General features: G+C 37.9%; 1 protein-coding gene across 5 annotated transcripts in view; it reads left to right on the forward strand.

Moving 5' to 3' along the window:
* UNC5D (unc-5 netrin receptor D) overlaps positions 1–19,435 on the forward strand; it is a 517,112-nt gene that overhangs the window by 397,674 nt on the left and 100,003 nt on the right. For 2 of the 5 annotated variants that reach the window (XM_087418497.1, XM_087418498.1), the window contains exons 5-7: positions 12,097–12,277; positions 13,143–13,310; positions 15,093–15,257. In XM_087418497.1, the coding sequence (XP_087274623.1) occupies positions 12,097–12,277; positions 13,143–13,310; positions 15,093–15,257 (514 nt within the window). The remainder of the gene's footprint in view (positions 1–12,096; positions 12,278–13,142; positions 13,311–15,092; positions 15,258–19,435) is intronic. The other 3 variants (XM_087418500.1, XM_087418501.1, XM_087418499.1) reach the window with 2 other exon arrangements.

Genomic DNA, 19,435 nt, shown 5'->3' on the forward strand with positions numbered 1-19,435 from the left:
GTTAGTGCCCATCAGTGCAGCATCCAAATATGACCTTTTCACCTAGTGTTTCCTTTGTCACTTGTTCAAGTCAGAAAGCTGGATGCCAAATTTTGATTTCCTTCACTTTATATCTTTTATCAAATCAGTCACAAGTCTCTATTCATTCTATTTTACCCCTTAACTTATGGTCAAGGCTCTTTACTGTATATCCATCATAACCTTCTAGTTTACTCCACCACAATCTCTCCCCAGGATTATTGTCATAGTCTCCTAATGATCTTTCTGCTCCTAGTTTTGCCTGCCCCTCCCCATCCCGTATATTCTACATATTATATCAAGAGTGTTCTTTTTAATGTGAAATTATTATGTCAGCAACCCTCCAAATTTTTTCAGTGAATCCCTATTTTCAGATAAGTTTCAAATATTTTGATGTCAGAGAGAAATAAGGAAATCGTCTATTTCTTACTTCTGTAAGAAAAACATTCCAAATCCAATTCCACATGTTAAGCTTGAAGTATCTTTGAAGCATACAGAAGTGAGTGCTGAGGAGGCCTCTGAATATCAGAGGCTGTAGCTCAAGAAGGCCAGTGAACTGAAGACATCAATTTGGGAACGTTCAGTGTATGGCCATGAATATCATATGAGTCTGGTGATATCACATTGAGAGACACTGCATGTTGAGATGTGGAGAAGAGTCGAACCCTGAGACCTGAAGAAACACAATGCTTTGTGTTTGGATAGAGAAGAAGCCAATAAAAAAGACAGAGCAGGAGTGGCCGTAGGGGTACAGAGAGAGAACATGTGGTATGATAAAAACCAATGGAAGAGAAATTGCAAGAATGGCTCTCATTACCCCCAAAAGTCAAGTAAGAATACAAAACAGTGTGCACTGAACATAGCAACTGGGAGATCATTGGTGACCTTAGCAAGAGCGATTTCAGTGAGTTGATGAGGTGGAAGCCAGATTGAAATGTAATGAGGAAGGATGAGTGTTTGCTAAAGAATTCAAGAGAGATGAGAACTGGGTGGGGAGCGGGGAGAAGGATCTTTTGTTTGCTTATTTATTTATTTTAAGATGGCAGAATTTTGAGCATGTTTGAATATTTAAGTTCTTTCATTCTCAGTTATTTTTTTAACTGTGAAAATGTAGTAAACAATGTACACCTCACCAAATGGTTTAAGATGTGAAAGAGGCTAGAATAGTATCTGATGCACGGCAGATCATCAATATAAGTAAAATATTAGTTTCCTTCCCTTCTCTTCCTCTTGTCCCTCCTCCAGCTTCACTGGGCCCACCGTCCCCTGTAATAGGAAAACCTATTGTATTTAGTTACAATAGAAGTACCTTTTTGTCTTTCCTATTAATCTGCCATCTCTTGAGTATCTCTTTAATGTTTGTTTCCTTAAGTGCTGGGCACATTCTAATATATATGCATAATCTTTGCTAATTAAAATGAGTTGCCTTTTCAGCTCTAAAATTTAGAGAATAAATCTATTGCCTCCTTTACAAAATATGTTTGACTCTCCTGTACTCTTTCCAGGTTGGCAATGGTTAACAAGACAACAGGTTCTATTTATAATGGGAAGGCAAAATGAACACAATATGGGCAGCAGTGCGGTTACCTTTGCAAAACAGCACTACATTTCTGCATGAAGAACTTTTGTTTGGAGCGGAAAATGACAGACTTAGTCACAGTTTTATTTCTAATCAATATTTTGAAGAGAACACAAGAAGTGATTTGAATTACTATCTAAGATTTAAAAGCAGTATTTGAACTACTGATCTAGAGAAATTATCCATACATGACGTTAGAGTCTGAATTTGGTTATTTCGCGGTTGTGTTAAGCATGATTTTTTTTTTCTTACAGCGTGTATTTCTTTTTTTCACTTTGTGTCTTTCAGTTGAAAGGAAACTTGTGTGGAGTGTACAGTCATCAAAAGAATGAAAAATGAATGAGTGCAGAGCCTTTTTTTTTTAAGCACCATTAACTCAATGGCATCTACCTGGAATGTAGATGCACTTTGCTGATTTCGTTTTGGTAATGCTGTAAGCTGGTCTCTGATAATTACCTTCTGTAATTGGAACAAATTCATGATTATGCTAATTCATTCTCAGCCACCCAATATATGGAAGCTGAGATAATCCATATCTGTCCCTGCATTTCCTTTGTAGATCATTACGTGATTAGCCTCTCACTGTGGCTGATGGAATTTTTATTCTGAACAGAGTTGTTTTCTCAGATGGTGTGTATATATGTATGTGTAAATGATATGTGTTTGCATATCTTTATCTAATTGTATGTAAGTAAGATTAGCTTTTAAAACCAGTTTATGATATGAACATTTAGAATCTTTAATGCTTTAATCCTTAATAAGATGGCTATTTTCTCAGCACTGGAGTATATATTACCTGGTAACAAGGTACAGAAAAAGGGAACTGTTAATTAATGTCCCCTCATCACCACCTTTAACCCTCATTTACATGTTAGAAATTATGGGAGGAAATGTGAATATAGAAACACTTTTGTGTCTCTCTGAAAGCCAACTCTTTGTAATCTTGTTAAAGAGTTCTTCCCATCCTAAAATAATTCCTTAAAATGAAATGACACATTACACTATGTTTTAGATGACTCCTTAGGATATCATGCTTTGGAAGCATCTCCTAGGTGTTGCTCATCAAAGATTCAAAACCTGAATTCTTTTTCCCCTAGCAGATGGGAACAAGGAGAGGTAGAATTAGCAAAGAGCGAGATCCGTTGCTCTATTGAAAACACAGCTGAAAAGCAAATGGCAGCATGCACCTTCCTTACAAATCATCTTTTGATTGCATCTCTCTCCCCATTCTTTCATTTATGTTTTGTCTGTTTAATGTTGTCTTTTCCCTCTGATCATCATTCTTGTAAATGCTTTACATTAATGTAACATGTCTTATTCTTCACTCATGATAATGTACAGTTTCAGTAAACAGTGGATCACAGTGTTCACTTTCCCAGAGACCATTTACCTGTCAAAATGAATAAAAAAATAACATGAGATTGTACTGACTTTCATAACCGAAACAGGGAAGTTAAAGGACTACACTGATCTGACAAGAGACACACAATGTCAGAACATAAAGTTCCATAATCAGAAGGCAGGCTTCTGCCGAGGTGCTCATGTCTGTCATTTCATTCAGCATCAGGGAGTGTGATTCTGTCTGTGATCATTAGGTTTCTAAAATTTGCCTGGTTCTGCTGCTGTCAATTCACAATTAAGCTGAATTTCTGCTTCCTTTTGTGATGCATAATCAGATAAGTGGAGCTAAATTGAAGAAACTGCGGTGTAGATGGCTTTAAAATCAATCTATACAGTCTGGAAAGAAAAGGAAGACAAAAGGAGAAACATGAGAGTAGTGTTATAAATAACTCCAAGGAAACATTATCAAGGAGAGAGAAGAGGACAAGTAACATCTAATCTGAAAGCAGAAAAGCAACTAATGGCCTAAACTAACATTAGAAGATAACATGCTCCATTATGAGTAGAGAGATGTCACTCTTTGCAATAGTTAGGTCCCAGTTAAGACTTAGTCAAGAATGCCAAGTCAAATTATGGGAGAAGTTAAGGAGCAGCATTTCATGTGGTCCATAAGAGACACATGAAAATGGCTAATGTTTTGTGGTAGAAATATTACTTGAAGGCTACTAGTTCTAGTTCTATTTTCCAAGTATGTTGCCTAGGCAAATCATGTAATCTGTAAAATGGACAGAATAAAATTTTCTTTGCCTGCCTTGGGGTTGTTGTGAGGATCAAATGAGATAATGTATTGGAAAGCAATGTGTTCGCTTGTGAATGTAAAGACAATGGCCCATATCTCTCTGGGTTCTTTGGCCTTTTCTTCACCGTCACAAGATGGCTGTCATTTCTTCAGGCTCACATTCATGCCCAAACAGGTAAAAGGCCAGAAATACCTGTCCCTTTTCTGAGGAAAGCAAATGCTTTCCTATAAGTCACCCGACAGACTTAGGTACCATTGTCCTTAAATTTTTTAAGACCACAGGCTGTATCATCACAGCAAGGTTTCATGGACTACTTGCTCTACCATTTCTGCTCATTGTCAAAATGCAAAGTAAAATGCCAGGTAACTTGGAGAAGGCTACCGTAACTTCTCTAAAGGTATACATGGACAAACATTAAGTTTGAGTAAGTTTTTGATCTCCAAATAATTCTAGCCACATTCTAAACATCCTGACATGTTAGTGTAATATAACCAGAATATGTGCATTCAAATGTGAGCTATCCTTTAAATCGTCCCCCTGGGAGACAATACGCTTATTCTAACAATGTTGTTTTTGTCAAGAAAATTTTTGCAACTCCTCCTTAGAAATGATCATAAAAATCCCAAAATATGTGTTCAAACTTATCTTCAGTGGTGCCAATCCTCTATATTTCAATGTAATTTTGCAAATAACATATGGTTATTCCACCCAAATCTGCCAAATGATATGGATGAATGAGCATAATGACTAAAAGCAAAATTTGGAGTCAAGCTTGGACCCACCATTAACTATGTATATGGCAAGGTATTTAACATCTCTGTTTTTTTATCTGTAAAAAGGGGGTGATGAAAATGGTGTCCGCCTCATAGAGATGATTTAAGGATTAAACTAATGAACGTGTGTATAGTACTTCAAAGAGTATGTAACACACAGTGAATGCACAAGAAATACTAGGTCTTACTGTTTATAGACTGGGAAATATCCACTTGATTAAAACTCACGATGTGACATAAAGTGAATGAGAAATTTATTGGCTAGACCAATCTCCTAGGGTCTGGAAGTCCAGAGGCTTCCTCATGGTTCTGTAGAACCCCATCTTTACTTCTGCCTGGTCCACTGTGTCCCCACCCCTGTGTTTTTATATGCCATCTCACTTTAGCTCCTCACCAGCTAGAATGCATGTGTCAGCCTTCTCTTTGTCTTCTCACAGAAATCCAATCACACTTGTTATTTTGTAAGATAGTAACTTTACAAAAAGTTTGAGAGGTTATGTAGAGAATGACCATATTGTGAACTGCTGTGGCCTTCCAGTATTTCCCAGGCTCTATCTCTTATACCTCCTAGTGTGGCCCTGTCTTTCCACCCCGTCCTATCAGACAAGGTTGCCTTCCCAAGCCATCCCTAGTTGTAGTGGGGGAAAAAACATTTATTACTCTTACGTAGCTCATACCTTAAGCAAATACATGAAATTCAACATGAGACCATGTGTAACCATTATGAAATATTAGTGGCTCCCAGAATACATTCAAGAACAACTACACTAAAACTCTCTCTCTTCTAGATCATACCTATGCTGAACCCTTGGATCTAAAGCAAAGAATAATATCCCTTCCCTTGGCCTTACCCCTAAAATGCAGTTTAAGTTTTATTGTGTGTTTGTATATCACACCAGTCTCTAAATTTGCAAGTACATCAGTTTGGGCTAGAAAATTTATTCAACAAGTGTCATCAGATGTAGGCTTTATGCGAGATATAAGAATATCTAAAATACTATTCATGTTCTTAAGGAGATTGCCAAAGAGTAGTGTGGAAAGAAAATGATCACAGGCAATGGGTAGATGAACTGAAAAGCTTCAAAAGTCCTAAGTCTGAAGTTACATCTATAATACATATGAGCAACTCAGTTTTATATTTAGTCTAGCAAATCCCAAGAGAGAGGACTGGAATTAAGGGATAGAAACCCTTGGTAGATAATATCAACAAATGGTCCTCATGGGCATTTTCTCTGGGATATGAAGGGAGAGTTCCAGGTTGATAGTATTTAGAATTCAAAGGACAAGAGGCTTGGGATCCTGCGTGGGAAGAGAGCTGGGTTATTAAAGTGACTTTCTCTTTCTAGTCTAGTTTTTACATTTCTAAACGGTTACTAACACCACTCACCTTCTCATTCTCTTATGGAATATTAAGAACAAGGACAGGAGCATTAGAATTCTGACATGCTGTCTGATGGAAATAAACATTTAGGTATAAGGTATGTGTATACATACATAGATGTCTTTGACAAAAGGTCAGAAGAGATGAAATGTTAGGATTCATGCAGACATTTTCAAATGTAATCCAGGTCTCAGATAAAATAGTCCCCACAAAGCATCAATCCATTACTCTTCCAAAGGAGGCCCTTTCCCCATCTGATTACACCATGTTTCCTATTGTTGAGAAAATCTATAGGCTCGTCAATTACATACCTTCTGTTCCCAGAGTGATTGATCAGGAACCTGCTGTCTGGCATGAAATCTAATTGTCTTTGAGGGTCTGCTTTTCCAGATTTGTTTATAAACTGGAAAAATCTACAAATTGCAAACCATCTGTACATAACACTATGCTAATGAATGCCAGCATCCTGCAAATCCATAAGCTCATTACCTCTAAGTAACTAGTTTCTTCAAACACTCCTAACTGGGATTATCCATCTAAACCAAATAAATAGAAAGCAGATGAGAAATTGTTTCTCTGAGGGGTGAATGCCTCCAACAACCTTCTGGAATGTTAAGCCTCTCTGTCAAAGAGATGACCTGTTAGCATGAGGTCATTTGGATCAGTGATACAAATGTCCATTAGCCTCAAGGTGGTCAATGTATTGATCCCATAATGCTAATTTGAAAATTCGTATTGCTTTTGTTAAGAGCTTAATTAGGACTTTCCAGTCTCGGCAACCTCTTGTAAAGTAATTTCTGAACTGTACACATGCCCTTATGATACTTGCAGAAAGAATATTATATATAAGTTCAAAAGTTCTTTGATGCTTGCCAGTCATTTCCATGAGAAAGCCTTAAAAGTGGGCAATGACATGTGGACCATAACATTCTAGGATGATGGGGGAAGCAGATTTAATAAAAAGGAATTAACTTCAGTGAAGGACATTGAGCCCCTCTTTGTGACAGTGTTCACTAGGGGCCAGAAAGCTGATGTGTTGTCATATTTATGGAGAAGAGGGAGTGAATCTACTTCTAGTTCATGAATATATTTGGTTTGGCCCTCACAATATATTTTGTAATATATGAGCCATCATGTTAGAATCAAGAAATATTACATTAAAATACACATCCTTGGCTTCTCATGAAAGATGAAAGAGATAGTCTGAACCTGACTGGTGGCTGCACATTTGCACAGGTCGTGTAATCAACATTTTGTCATAATTGCGACCACTTTCCCTTACATCCTGCCACGGAGGCTAAATACTCCATAAATTTGAAGACCACTGTGATACCTTAAAAGCAAAAGAGATTTTTAAGCAAAAATGAGTTCATTGTCATTTTTCATTGTACTCATTGTTATTTTTTTTAATTACTCATATCTCTATCTAAAGTGGGAAAACAAAAGGAGACAGAAAGCGATAATATTTTTTAAGAAAAATGAGAGTGAGCTCATTCCTTCGTGGAAATGAAGAACAGCCCTTGTCTTTAATATGCAAGCAATGCACATGGATGTCTCACTCCCAGCACCACTTTGGTAAATTTATGTTCCCTCCCTGGCCCCCAGGAACATTTGAGTTTGCAGCTGCTGGGGTAGGGAATGCTTTTTTCTATCTTATTTATTAAACTATTCTACATTAGGAGCACTTAGCTCATCAAAAATGTTTTAAAATTTCTCTAAGTGACAAAAGCATAAATCCTAGAGCAATTTGTCACTTTTATAAGCCCAGAAAATACCAAACTGATTTCCTCATAAAGATCCTGCCATCAGTAAAATGGATAAACTATTAGTTTATGAATAAAAAATAGCCCCAAAGTTAGGAGTCTGCTAATGTGCTGATTGTTTACAGACATAATTGGATTGATGGACCTTGGTCATGATACCAAATGTATATATATCTACAATGCCTCATTCATCCTATATTGATGTTTTTCAAACTATGATCTGGGGATACCCAGCAGCCGACCATTGTGTATTCCATAGTACATGTAAGTGGGCAGGGGGTAGATTGTATGTCAGGGTCAACTTATATGTGGTACAGGTTGTGCACTGAACATCTCCATGGGGCATGATTGACATAGGTGGGGAAGGATGTGAATGATCTCCCCTGGAGTTATGTAAACAGTGGCCCTGGGTGTGGCCAAGCTTATGCAGCTTAGGATCCTTCACTTCTGTGGCTCCAAGACCCTCACTTCTGCATCAGTTATAAGATCTTTCCTTATTTATTCATTTTTCATTTTAGGCTTTCAGATAAGATTTAAATTGAGGAAACATTCTATGGTTAAATATAAATTTGAAAACCACTGTGCTACATGATAAATAAAAGATTTTTCTAAGCTAAAGTGATTTTTTTTCAGATGACTACATAGCTTTTCCTTGAATGTGCCACAATAAACCACCAGAAAGAAAAGAACAGTTATCCCTAGTCTTCTCTTAAAACCTCTATAAACATACTGCATTTCCTTCCAATCATTTTTTAAGTATATATATGTTTGTAGTTTCTTTTTTTGTTTTACAAATTTATGATAACACCAAACATACAATTTTGCATTTTGACTCTTTCATGTATTATGAGCATTTTCCATGTTTTCACTGTGTAGTTGAAATCATAACTTTTAGTGCCTATATAATATTAAATCATATTTTTGAATCATGATTTATTTAAACAAAGCTCTATTATTTGGCATATTTTTTTCTTTTCCTTTCTTTCCTTTTATTTTGCTATTAAAAGTAATTTATTGATTTTAAATCTTGTTTGTAGTTCTAATACTTTCCTTTGGTATATTTCTGGGATCATAATTACAAGAACAAAAGGCATTACTATCTTTAAGACTATCAGATGGAGATAAGTATGAAGAAGAATATTAATGCAAGATGAGGGGAGTGAAGAGGGCTTGCTCTACTAGAAAAGATTGTCAGGCAAGACCTCTCTGAGGAGGTAATGTTTGATCCGAGACCTGAATGAAAAGTGAGACTGAGCCATGGGGATACCTGTGGGCAGAGGACTCTGCGGGTGTTAAGGCCCTGAGGTTGGAAACTTCTTTGAGCTTTCTAGGACAGGAAGGAGTCCAATAGGGCTGGAATAGAGTGAGCAGGGGTACTTGGAGAATCTGAGATGGAGAATTGATTGGAGGCCATATCAAGAAGGACTTTGTTAGCATTGGTAAGGATTTGCAATTTTGTTCTCAATGGGATTTGAGGCCATTGAAGGATTTCAAGCTAGAAAGTGACATGATCTGATCCTTTTGTGGAGAGTCAACTGTTGAAGCAAGAGTGGAAGCAGCAGACATCCTAGAAAGGAGATGATGGTAGAGCAGCAATAGCAGAAATGTCCCGTGCTCTGCAAGTTCAGCAAAAACCAACCAACCACAAAGATAAAAACTCTATGTATATGTGTGTGTGTGTCTAATTTTAATCTTTGCTATTTTTGTAGGAAAAATTTCACTATATTGTTGTTTAAGTTTCTTATTAGTGATGCAGAATATTTATTCATTTGTTTAATTGCCATGTATTTCTTTTTTCTTTCAATGAAATGTATACTCATCTTTATGCCATATTACCTGGGATGGGATTTTATCATCAATTTATATGAGAGCTTGAGCAATTCAGATTATTATTCCTTAGATCATATTATTAACCTTTTATGTATCAAATTCATGGCAAATATTTTCTTAGTTTATTGGCCATTTAACTTTGTGTATGATTTATTTTTATGTGTTTAATTTGAAGCCAAACCTCTACTTGGTGATTGTGGCTTTAATTTCCTCTTGGCCAAGACTCGTTCCAGAAAGCTTTCTTTGATTTTCAGGTGTTGGGACTCCTTTGAGTTTCATCTCCAGGGACACTGCCCCCAGGGCTTTTTCTGACTTTTACTGACTAGGAATAATTTACTTATGGACCAGAGCCAGATTTTACCGACTTTCTGACCAGCTGTTTAGGGGGAAGTATGGAAAAAGATGACTGAGGTGGGCCCGTGAGGGAACAGCTTTCTAGGTGCTACAAATAGCAAGAGTAGGAAATTAACAATCAGAAAATCAACAATTTACACTCTGTATTTCTGAACCAGGAGGAGTGAGGGGTGGAACAAAAGCTCTCCAGACCTACTTTTAGCAGACCAATTTGTTCTTTCCAGTATCATCGCAGTGATGGTGATTTTTTAAATCCAATCCTATTGGCTGTACATTCATCCCAGATATTGGTGACAGTGTTATTCCCAGCTCTTATTTTATTGTGGTGATGTGGATTTACTTGTTTATTTCCATCTTATCCATTAAATGTAAGATCCATGAAAGAGGAAACTATGACGATTTTATTTATCTCCTTTACCCAACTCTCAGGGCAACCTCTGACATTCAATAAATGTTTGAATATTTATCAAATGAATAAATGAATGACTGTGAAACATGAAATGCTAATGGGAATGGAGGACATTTTGCACAGACTAGTGGTCAGATGTGTTTTAAAATTGGTTCCACTGTCCTACTTTGTTAAACAGAGTAGTGCTTTTGGGCTCTGGGTCATTATTAGCCCCTCCACCTCCAGGCTGGGACATCATGATGCCCTCAGGGACTCCTGGAGTTGGTGGTCAGGCTCACTTCTTTACTTCATGGCCCTGTACCACGTTGCTTTTCCAGCTCTTCTTGATGTTTTAAAGCAGCTCTCAGATCTCTTCTTTTCGCTATTTGGTATCATTTTATTTTCTAAAATTGGCCTCTTCTAGGGTAGATTTTGGATAGTGATGATTTTTGGTACTCCAAACTCTTATTAATGGGGTGGTACTTGGGATGTGTATTAAACGATCATTATAGGTTTTCTTCTGATAAATCCCTTTTTTGTAGAAGCCAAAAATCCTTATTAAATCGAATTGTTATATAACAGATGCCACTTGTTTATTGGTGATAAATTAGAAGTCTTTAGATTTAAACGTGAAATGAGGTATCTTATTCTAAAACCAACTTTCAATTATCTGTGCTAATGGTTAGCAGGGTATGATGAAAAGTCCCCTGATGCATATGCTTCTGTGTGATGTCTCTTTGGTGTAGTTACTGCCGTTGCTTTCTGTGTTAAATTACAGTTTTGATATGTCTGTTAAATTTCTGTGTATAACGTATGCTGATAACTAGAGCTAAATGGTTATTGTCAAACAAGAGATGCATCTGGTGCTACCAAGATGGCACTAGAGAGTGCAGATGTTGTTTGGATGTGGAAGCAGGGGACAAAATGAGGAAGGAAAGCAGTTAGCTCAGGGAAGACTGGCCTGCTTGATAAAATAGGGGAGGTAAGAGTGGTGCACCTCAACTGGGAAGGAGGATGGGCATCTAGGGAGCAGAAGTTTCCATCTGTGTCTTCCTCATGTGTCCAAGGAAAGAGAAGTTTGGAGCAAGGATAGGATTAGGGTGGAACTGGAAAGAGGAAAAGAGGCTCTCCAAGAGCAAGCTAGAGAAAACAAATAAGAGATGGGACTAGCCTACACTCAGAGATGTGTGAAGTGAGCACCTCCAGAAGAGAGGCTGGGCCCTAAATTGTTGGGTGCCCAACCCAGCCTAAATGTCTGTTGAATTATTGAAAGAGTAACATAAGTGAACACAAAAGAAAAGTATCCCCCAAACTAGGGAAATTTAATGTAAGTGCATATGATTGCCCAAATCTGTATTACATTGGCTTTTATACATTATCAGTCCTCTATTAAAATTTGTTTAAACGCAAACATATGGACTTGAAACCTTGTCTGACAACATAATTTCTCAGCACAGAATGCAAGTTGTATATATGTGTCAATTTTCTGAGCTCCATTTTGGACTAGTTATTGAAACATCGTCATGATCCACAGAGTTGTAATAAAATGAAATATAATGAAATGACCTAATTACAGTCACCTCTTTTCTCTCTTCCACTGCATTTTTAGAAAATGGGTCAAAGTCAATAGGATATTTATGTTCTTTTCCTGCCTCCAGTTTATTAACTTAGTATTCATTTCCTGAACATACCAAATTTACTAAATAAAAGGGATGGGAAATAGAATAATGATTAAAAATTCACTGCTGTTGCTCTATATGTTGGGTACATCTCTCTCCCACACGCCAGAACTTCTTGCCTTCCAATTCCAGAAAAAAGTTGTTATTTTTTTCAGTGACTTGCAAGGTAAACATTCCTTTCTTCTTATAGGTGGAATGGCTGAAAAATGAGGAGCCTATTGACTCTGAACAAGATGAGAACATTGACACCAGGGCTGACCACAACCTCATTATCAGGCAGGCCCGACTTTCAGACTCAGGGAATTATACCTGCATGGCAGCCAACATCGTGGCCAAGAGGAGGAGCCTGTCAGCCACAGTGGTGGTTTATGGTAAGATCAGCCCAAAGGCCAGGAATGGATAGGGAGGATGGAAAGCAGAGAAGTAGAGGGATGTGTATTTTATTAAAACTTGCAATGTTTAGAACTTGAAAGGACGTTAGGGGTCATCCAATACAGCGCTCTCTCCTGCCTCTCCTATTTGGAAGGTGAGAATACATCCCTATTGCTATTAACGTGTCTGCTCTTACCTCCAATATTGGACTTCGTGAGATAGTCAGTGACATTTACAATCTCTCTCTTTTCAAAATAATTTTAAAAATTGTTTGTTTTCTTCCATTGTGTTTATATTTGAAAAGAATTGAGGTGGGCAACATGTGCTTCCCACCCTTCCCAAACCTGATATGCACCCCTATCCTCCCCAGTCCTGCTGTCAGCAGTTCCTCTCCTGGCATATGAAATCCACCAAAAACAAACATTGATATTTGCTAAATATCTCGGGTATTTCATAAAAGAAATTCCCAGTTGTTTAAGTAAAGGCATTCTCTTCCATAATAGAAGAGCCCTGGGATTTATTTTTGAAGCACTTAAAGTAATAGATATTCAAATGCTGATATTTTCTTCTTATACTCTGGACTTTCAAGTGCTTTAGAGCTATGTTGATGAGTTCTTCCTATTTTTCATAATTTCTCTGCAAAGAAAATTCTCTGTGTCCCTCCTATATCAGATGAGTAGACTGAGGCACAGAGATGAGGGAAGCCCCACTGTTGCCTGACGATGGAGAGCCAGTGGGCGTCCACATGGTCTCTTGGTCCTGGAATGCCCAACTCACAACACCTGGCACAGTGGCTTGCACATAGTAGGCAATCAGTAAAAACCTCTCTCCTTTTTTTCTCCCCTCCCCATTTTTCTCTCTCAGTGAATGGAGGCTGGTCTTCCTGGACAGAGTGGTCAGCCTGCAATGTTCGCTGTGGTAGAGGATGGCAGAAACGTTCCCGGACCTGCACCAACCCAGCTCCTCTCAATGGTGGGGCCTTTTGTGAGGGCATGTCAGTGCAGAAAATAACCTGCACTTCTCTTTGTCCTGGTGAGATATATGTAGATCCCCTTTTCCCTTCTGATCCACCAACACTATTATGCTGGTGTGAAGCATTCAATATAACTTTCCTTCCCAAAGTTACCCTCTCCCAAGTTCTTAGAATGGAGCCTTTGTCCAAAGTGCTAATGTGGAACTCATTGGAATAGCAAGAACATGGGTGAAATACCTCTGTTTAGGGGCATATCTTTTTTAAATACTCAATGACCTTGGACACTCATCATTAATAAGCCAAATGCTTTGAAGTATTTTTATATTACCAGTGTTGGGTTGGGCTAAGCCATCCCCTTCTCTCCTTGGGTTCTCCCATGTTGTGGCATTCATCTTTATAATAGCTAGCAGAGACTGAGTTGTCTGTGAGCACAAAACAGGTACCAAAAATTTGACCCTTTGTCATCAGTTACCAATCAACTGACCTTGTCAGGTTTAGCTTTGTATTTATCTACAATGCAATTGGCAGAGATTGTACAGTATCACAGAAGTTTATATTTTACATTTGGTCTATGCTTGCCTTCCTTTCTGAGTAGAGAGACTTCCGTTATCAAATATGGCGTTTATAAGTCCTTTTGTCCATCTCTTAGTGGCTCTAACCCAATTTATACAATGAGAAATAGATGAGATGGACGATGACTTTCTTTATGGAAAGCATATCCTCCCACTGAGAAATAAATTGATCCTGGGTCTCATATGCATCATAAAACGTTAACTCTGAGGACACTGGACTAGAGCCTCATGTCTTTAAAGTTTAAAATCTAGTTCCACTGAAAGCTAAGGTGAGACTCTCACCAGCAGCATATTCTCGGAGTTTCATTTTGAACTTGTATTAAGTAAACATTTATTGAGTGCTTACTATGTGCCGGGTACTGTGCAAGATACTTTTACACATGTAATGTCATTGAACTCTGTGTTGTGAGTTTTATTATCCCCAGTTGACAGAAATGGTAAAGTGAGTCTAAGTGATTTGCCCACGGTTGCTCAGCTAATAAGTTGACAGAACCAAGACAAAGACTCACACATTTTGCTTCAAGTTCAGTACTTTTTATATGACTCTATTCTTGACTAATTGCTCTAGATTAAAAATTGCAGTATCTTAAATAACCCACATAAGCATGATTGGACTATTCCTAGGGGGTAATGGGACAGTTGCTTCAAACAGCTACCATAATCTCTAGAGTTGATTTTTAGTGGAATTGAATTCAGTTTATTCATTTCTACATACAGCAGCAATCCATGACCCAAGAAATTCTATTACATAAATCCTGGTATCTTGGGGTTTGACTGACCTGTTTTAGTTTAACACTATCAATATATATCAGTTTAGGTTTATATTGTTTAGGGGCTTTTAGGGCTTAAAGATAGTTCATTCTACTTTCTGTTCTATACTGTCAACCCATAGGAAGTGGTGATTACTAGTGGTTAGTTAATAAACTGCACATAGTTTATCTGTCCATCTAAGATGCACTTGGGCATGAAAGACTGGGAAAGAATGGATAATGACATTATTAACCAACCCAAGGGCACTTGTAATTCGAATGCTTGCTGAAATTCAGGAACTGGTCTCATTCTGAAATAGCAAGAGAATTACACCACTGCATTTGTTAGCCTATCTCTTTAGAAAAGAAACCATGGAGAGAAGATAAAAACAGATTATTTTGTTTTTGTTGTGGTGGTGATTTCTTTAAAATCCAGCTCTAAGAACAGCAGTCCTGGGGTGAGTCTCCAGACAACTGCCTGATTCATTCTAATGATGGTTCCTTTTATTTCCCTTTGAAGTGGATGGGAGCTGGGAAGTGTGGAGCGAGTGGTCAGTCTGTAGTCCGGAGTGTGAGCATTTGCGGATCCGGGAGTGCACGGCTCCGGCCCCAAGAAATGGGGGCAAGTTCTGTGAAGGTCTAAGCCAGGAATCCAAGAACTGCACGGATGGTCTCTGCATTCTAGGTAACAACTTCTGTTCAACATCTTCAATATTTGTCCATGATATGAAAGGAAATGTCATGACCATGAATTTGCTGAAATAAGTTAGCAGAAAACAAAATCGCCTAGAGCAAAAAGAAAATGTGTGAAAAGTGTTGAAAAGTAGAAAAATTTTTAGTAGAGATGGGGTGATTTTAAATATTTTATCACTGTAAGTTTCTTATATGTGTGTACTTATTATTAATCTAACCAGGTAAGATTTTAAGAGGAATGATTTAAGAAAATGTTTTAGACTTTTTAGCTTAGCAGTTCTTTTCTTTTAGTAGCCACCATTCTTAAGTTTGGTGAAATTCTGACACTGATCACCATATGCTTATATCTCACCCAAGAATTTTACAGCACTATAAAGCATTTAGTAATCTTCAAACGTCATGGTTTTGTGTGGCAGGGGACATGAGTTGTGACTGTTATCTTACAAATGAGAGGAAAAAATATGCCACCTGAGGAGGTGGGTGGCTTTGGATCAAATCGGTCTGGCAGAGCAGGAAATAGAATGTTCATTTTAAAACTTCCAAGCCTTAGCTTCATTCCTAAGATTACACTACTACCATCCCCAAGTGACTATCTGTCTGGGTAAGAACGTATGAGAGAATCAAACAGAGTTACATAGAGACAGGTTTTAATTTAGTGCTATCCCTCACTAGCTTTGTGACTCTGGACAAGTCACTTAACTGCTTAACTCCTCTGACTGTAAGTACCAAAAATGACACCTATTTTTGGATATTGTCAAGGCTCAATGATAAAAGAATATATTTGAATATTTCATGGCACAGAGTAGGTGCTCAATAAATATTAATCTCGTCTCCATTTGCCCATTTAGTGAGCCAAGATGTATTGATTTTACTAAGGTCCTTAAAAAACAGGAGATTCAAGGCAGACTTATTCTCTAGAATTGGGTTGCCTTCTTGGGAAATATCCAGCCAAAAGTAATGTGGCTCAATAGTTTGTCATCTTTTCAGGAGTATGTGTCACTTTTTATTTGGGAAAAGGACAGTATGAAGGAAATATCTAATTTGGATTTATTTTTCTGTATCAATATGACCGAGTATCCTTGAAAGCAAGCATATTCAAACATGCTAACTGTTGTATTTTCAAAATGAATCTGTATGGTTAATACATTGGTGAAAATGGTTAATACATTGAAACAAGCACTTACTAAAACCCCATAGTGCCTTGATTTGCTCAGTACAAGTGCTAAGTGACCTGCATGTGTCAGATATAATACAACGGACTGTGATAGAAGTCAACCTAGCCACCAATCTCAGTGATGGCAGGGCCGTGCTCTTTAATAAATACATCCCAGCCATTTGCCTTGCTCAAAATGCCTACCCCCTTCCAAAATGTAAGAAAACTGAACACAAAACTCAGTAGCAAGAGGTTAAGGAAATGTGTTTGCGACCGCACTTGACTACCACCAGATTTTTCTGAAATACACCTTGAGGTGTGACTATTTTTTAAACATGTAGCCATATTTTTTTTTTTCAATTGATACAGTTAAGACTGTAAATCTCATATGTCTTCTAAGGAGCCATTGACAATGTAACTCTTGGGCTACTGGTTGAATTTTCTATAATCATAGTAATAACCTTTCCCATCAACGATCGATTGGACTTGCACTTGGGGAAAAATCTATGGATTTCAGACTTCAACCTTAGTTGACTAAGACTTAGTCTTAGAGTTACTGACTGAAGACAGACAATAATTAGCTCGTAATGTAAGAAAAAATTGTTATTAAATATGTGAATGTTGTTTATTTGCACTTGTATTGTAATAGGTAGTCATTTGTCATTTGAGTAAGAGTTCTGTTTAGGGCTGAAAGGAACTACCAGCACTGAGAGTATACTGGCAAGCCTAGATCCCAACTCTAAAATCTGAGATGTGTGTTCATCAGGGTTCTCCAGAGAAACAGAACCAATAGGATATAAGATATATATGCACATATACACACACAGATAGATAGATATGTAAAAAAAATTATTATAAAGAATTGGCTCATGTTATTATGGAGGCTGACAAGTCCAAAATCTGCTGATGTCGCAGTTCAAAGACTATCAGTCAGGAGAATTCTCTCTTACTTGTGGAGGATCAGGCCTTCAACTGATTGGATGAGGCCCACCCACATTATGGAAGACAATCTGCTTTTCTGAGTCTGCCGATTTAACTGTTGGTCTCATCTGAAAACATCCTCACAGCATAATGTTTGATCAAATATCTGGGCACCTGATGACCCAATCAAGATGACACATATAATGAACCATCTCAGATGCATATGTACTTGTAAAGTTCCAAAGCTTAGTTCTTTCCTTGGAGCCAGTCATGGCCATAGTTTAGGCAGTTGCTTTAAGCAATTCATTAGTTTCCTGAATGAACCCTTCCTATGGACATTGGCCATGTACGGTTTTAGTCACACATGTGTAGTTTAGTGGGTATTCTGTTTCTAGTTTCCTATACTGGAAATAGCTAGGAAGACAATGAGATTTGGAATATATTTAGCATGGGTGGTAAGACCTCTGTTAAATCCCCTCATGAGTTTAAAATGTTATGTGAGCCTTTTCTTTCTATTCAATCTATTCATTCCTCTATTTCCTTTTCTATTTAAGCATAGTTTTTCTAGCATCCTTTGCCTCCGTAGAATGCATATTAATGTCTGTCAAATACAATCAGAGACTCTTGATGGCTACAGTGACTAAGCTTCTAAAGGGGAGAGAGTGAAGCCATAGAAGTGAATGAGATTTATGTATATATCAGTGGGAAGGGGGTGTGTTTATAACAGCCCAACACCGGGATATATTCTGCCCTTTTAGATGGAGAGTGGGCTACGAATGTCAATGAAAATGAATAACATTTTACTATCTCTGCAGGAAGCAATGAACAGCAATCTAGTTAAATGATGCCAGCATCACTCTGTGCTTCTTGCTGGTACTCTGTCGGAGCACTCTTGGTGAAACTAGCTGTGCTCTCAGGATAGAGATCCAATAAAGGCTGGATTTGATTAAAATAACATTTGGCAACAGCTTTATGGAGCAGTAGCTTTGTGAAGGATCTAGGTCATGTTCCAATTTGGGAATTTCCTTCATCCTAATTTTTCCCCTTTATGTCAAACATGACCCTAAAGCAATTCCTCAATTCCCAACTTCTCTTAGAGGTTTAACAATGACATTGCTTGGCTCTTGGATGACCTACAATTCCTTGATTTTATTTAGCTTTCAACAAAGCATTTGGATTTCCTTTGTTGTCCCTGAGGGCTGCATGTCTCCTAGAGATGGAGCTGCCAGCTCTGAATGATCACTTTAATATTTGGGTGTGATTGTTGCTTGGTCACTTGTGACTGGAGCACAGAACCTTAGTGTTAAGCTATCACAGATGGCCACACCTCAATGCCCTCAACAAGAAAATAAATGCTCCAAGACTGGCAAGAAGTAAGATTAGGAAATTTTGCCAATAGCAGTTAGCCCAAGGATCCAAACTGCAAGCATAAACTAAACAGCCAATGCCTTTATACTACAACATTTTTTTCCCAGAAAGATAATTGTGTGGTGTGATTATCAAGAAACAAGAGCTTATGGATCCGTGCTTTCTGAGCTTAAATAGCAGAATCAGGTAGTTTCTTGACCATTGTTCTTTCTACTTGCTGAACTTAGCTTCCATGCTCTGGGGATCACAGCCAGAGGTAAACAACACACACATGCCTCATTGACAGGAACAGAAGGGTGAAATGGTGGGGTGTTTAGTTTGATCCTGAGGAATAAGAGAAGCCTGCTCCCTCTCCCTTTATTCCAGCAGCTATAAAACTCAGGGCTTTGGCTTGAAAAGGTTAAGTGGATCTGCTTCAGAGGGGGTTAGTGCCTAGACATGTAGTGAGACGGAAGCCAGAGAAATGCCACAGCGGCCTGAAAGAGAGAGGAAATCTTGAAGGCTGAGCTACCTGATGGCTAATCCATCCTTCTTGTCAAGATGTAAGATAGGTCAGTTCAGCATTGCCAGTTCAAAAGCTGAACTATCAGTTAAATGGTGGTTTGTTTTCCTTTCTGATGGGTACATTGATAAGAAAAGTTTGAATTGACACTTTGGAAATCACATCAAGGATAAAGACATCTGTACAATAGCAGCTTCAAATAAGCATCACCAAGTGACATCTAATA

Source organism: Ceratotherium simum, chromosome 28 (genome assembly GCF_057802395.1).
Source record: "Ceratotherium simum simum isolate JZ-2026a chromosome 28, ASM5780239v1, whole genome shotgun sequence".
Classification (NCBI taxonomy): domain Eukaryota; kingdom Metazoa; phylum Chordata; class Mammalia; order Perissodactyla; family Rhinocerotidae; genus Ceratotherium; species Ceratotherium simum.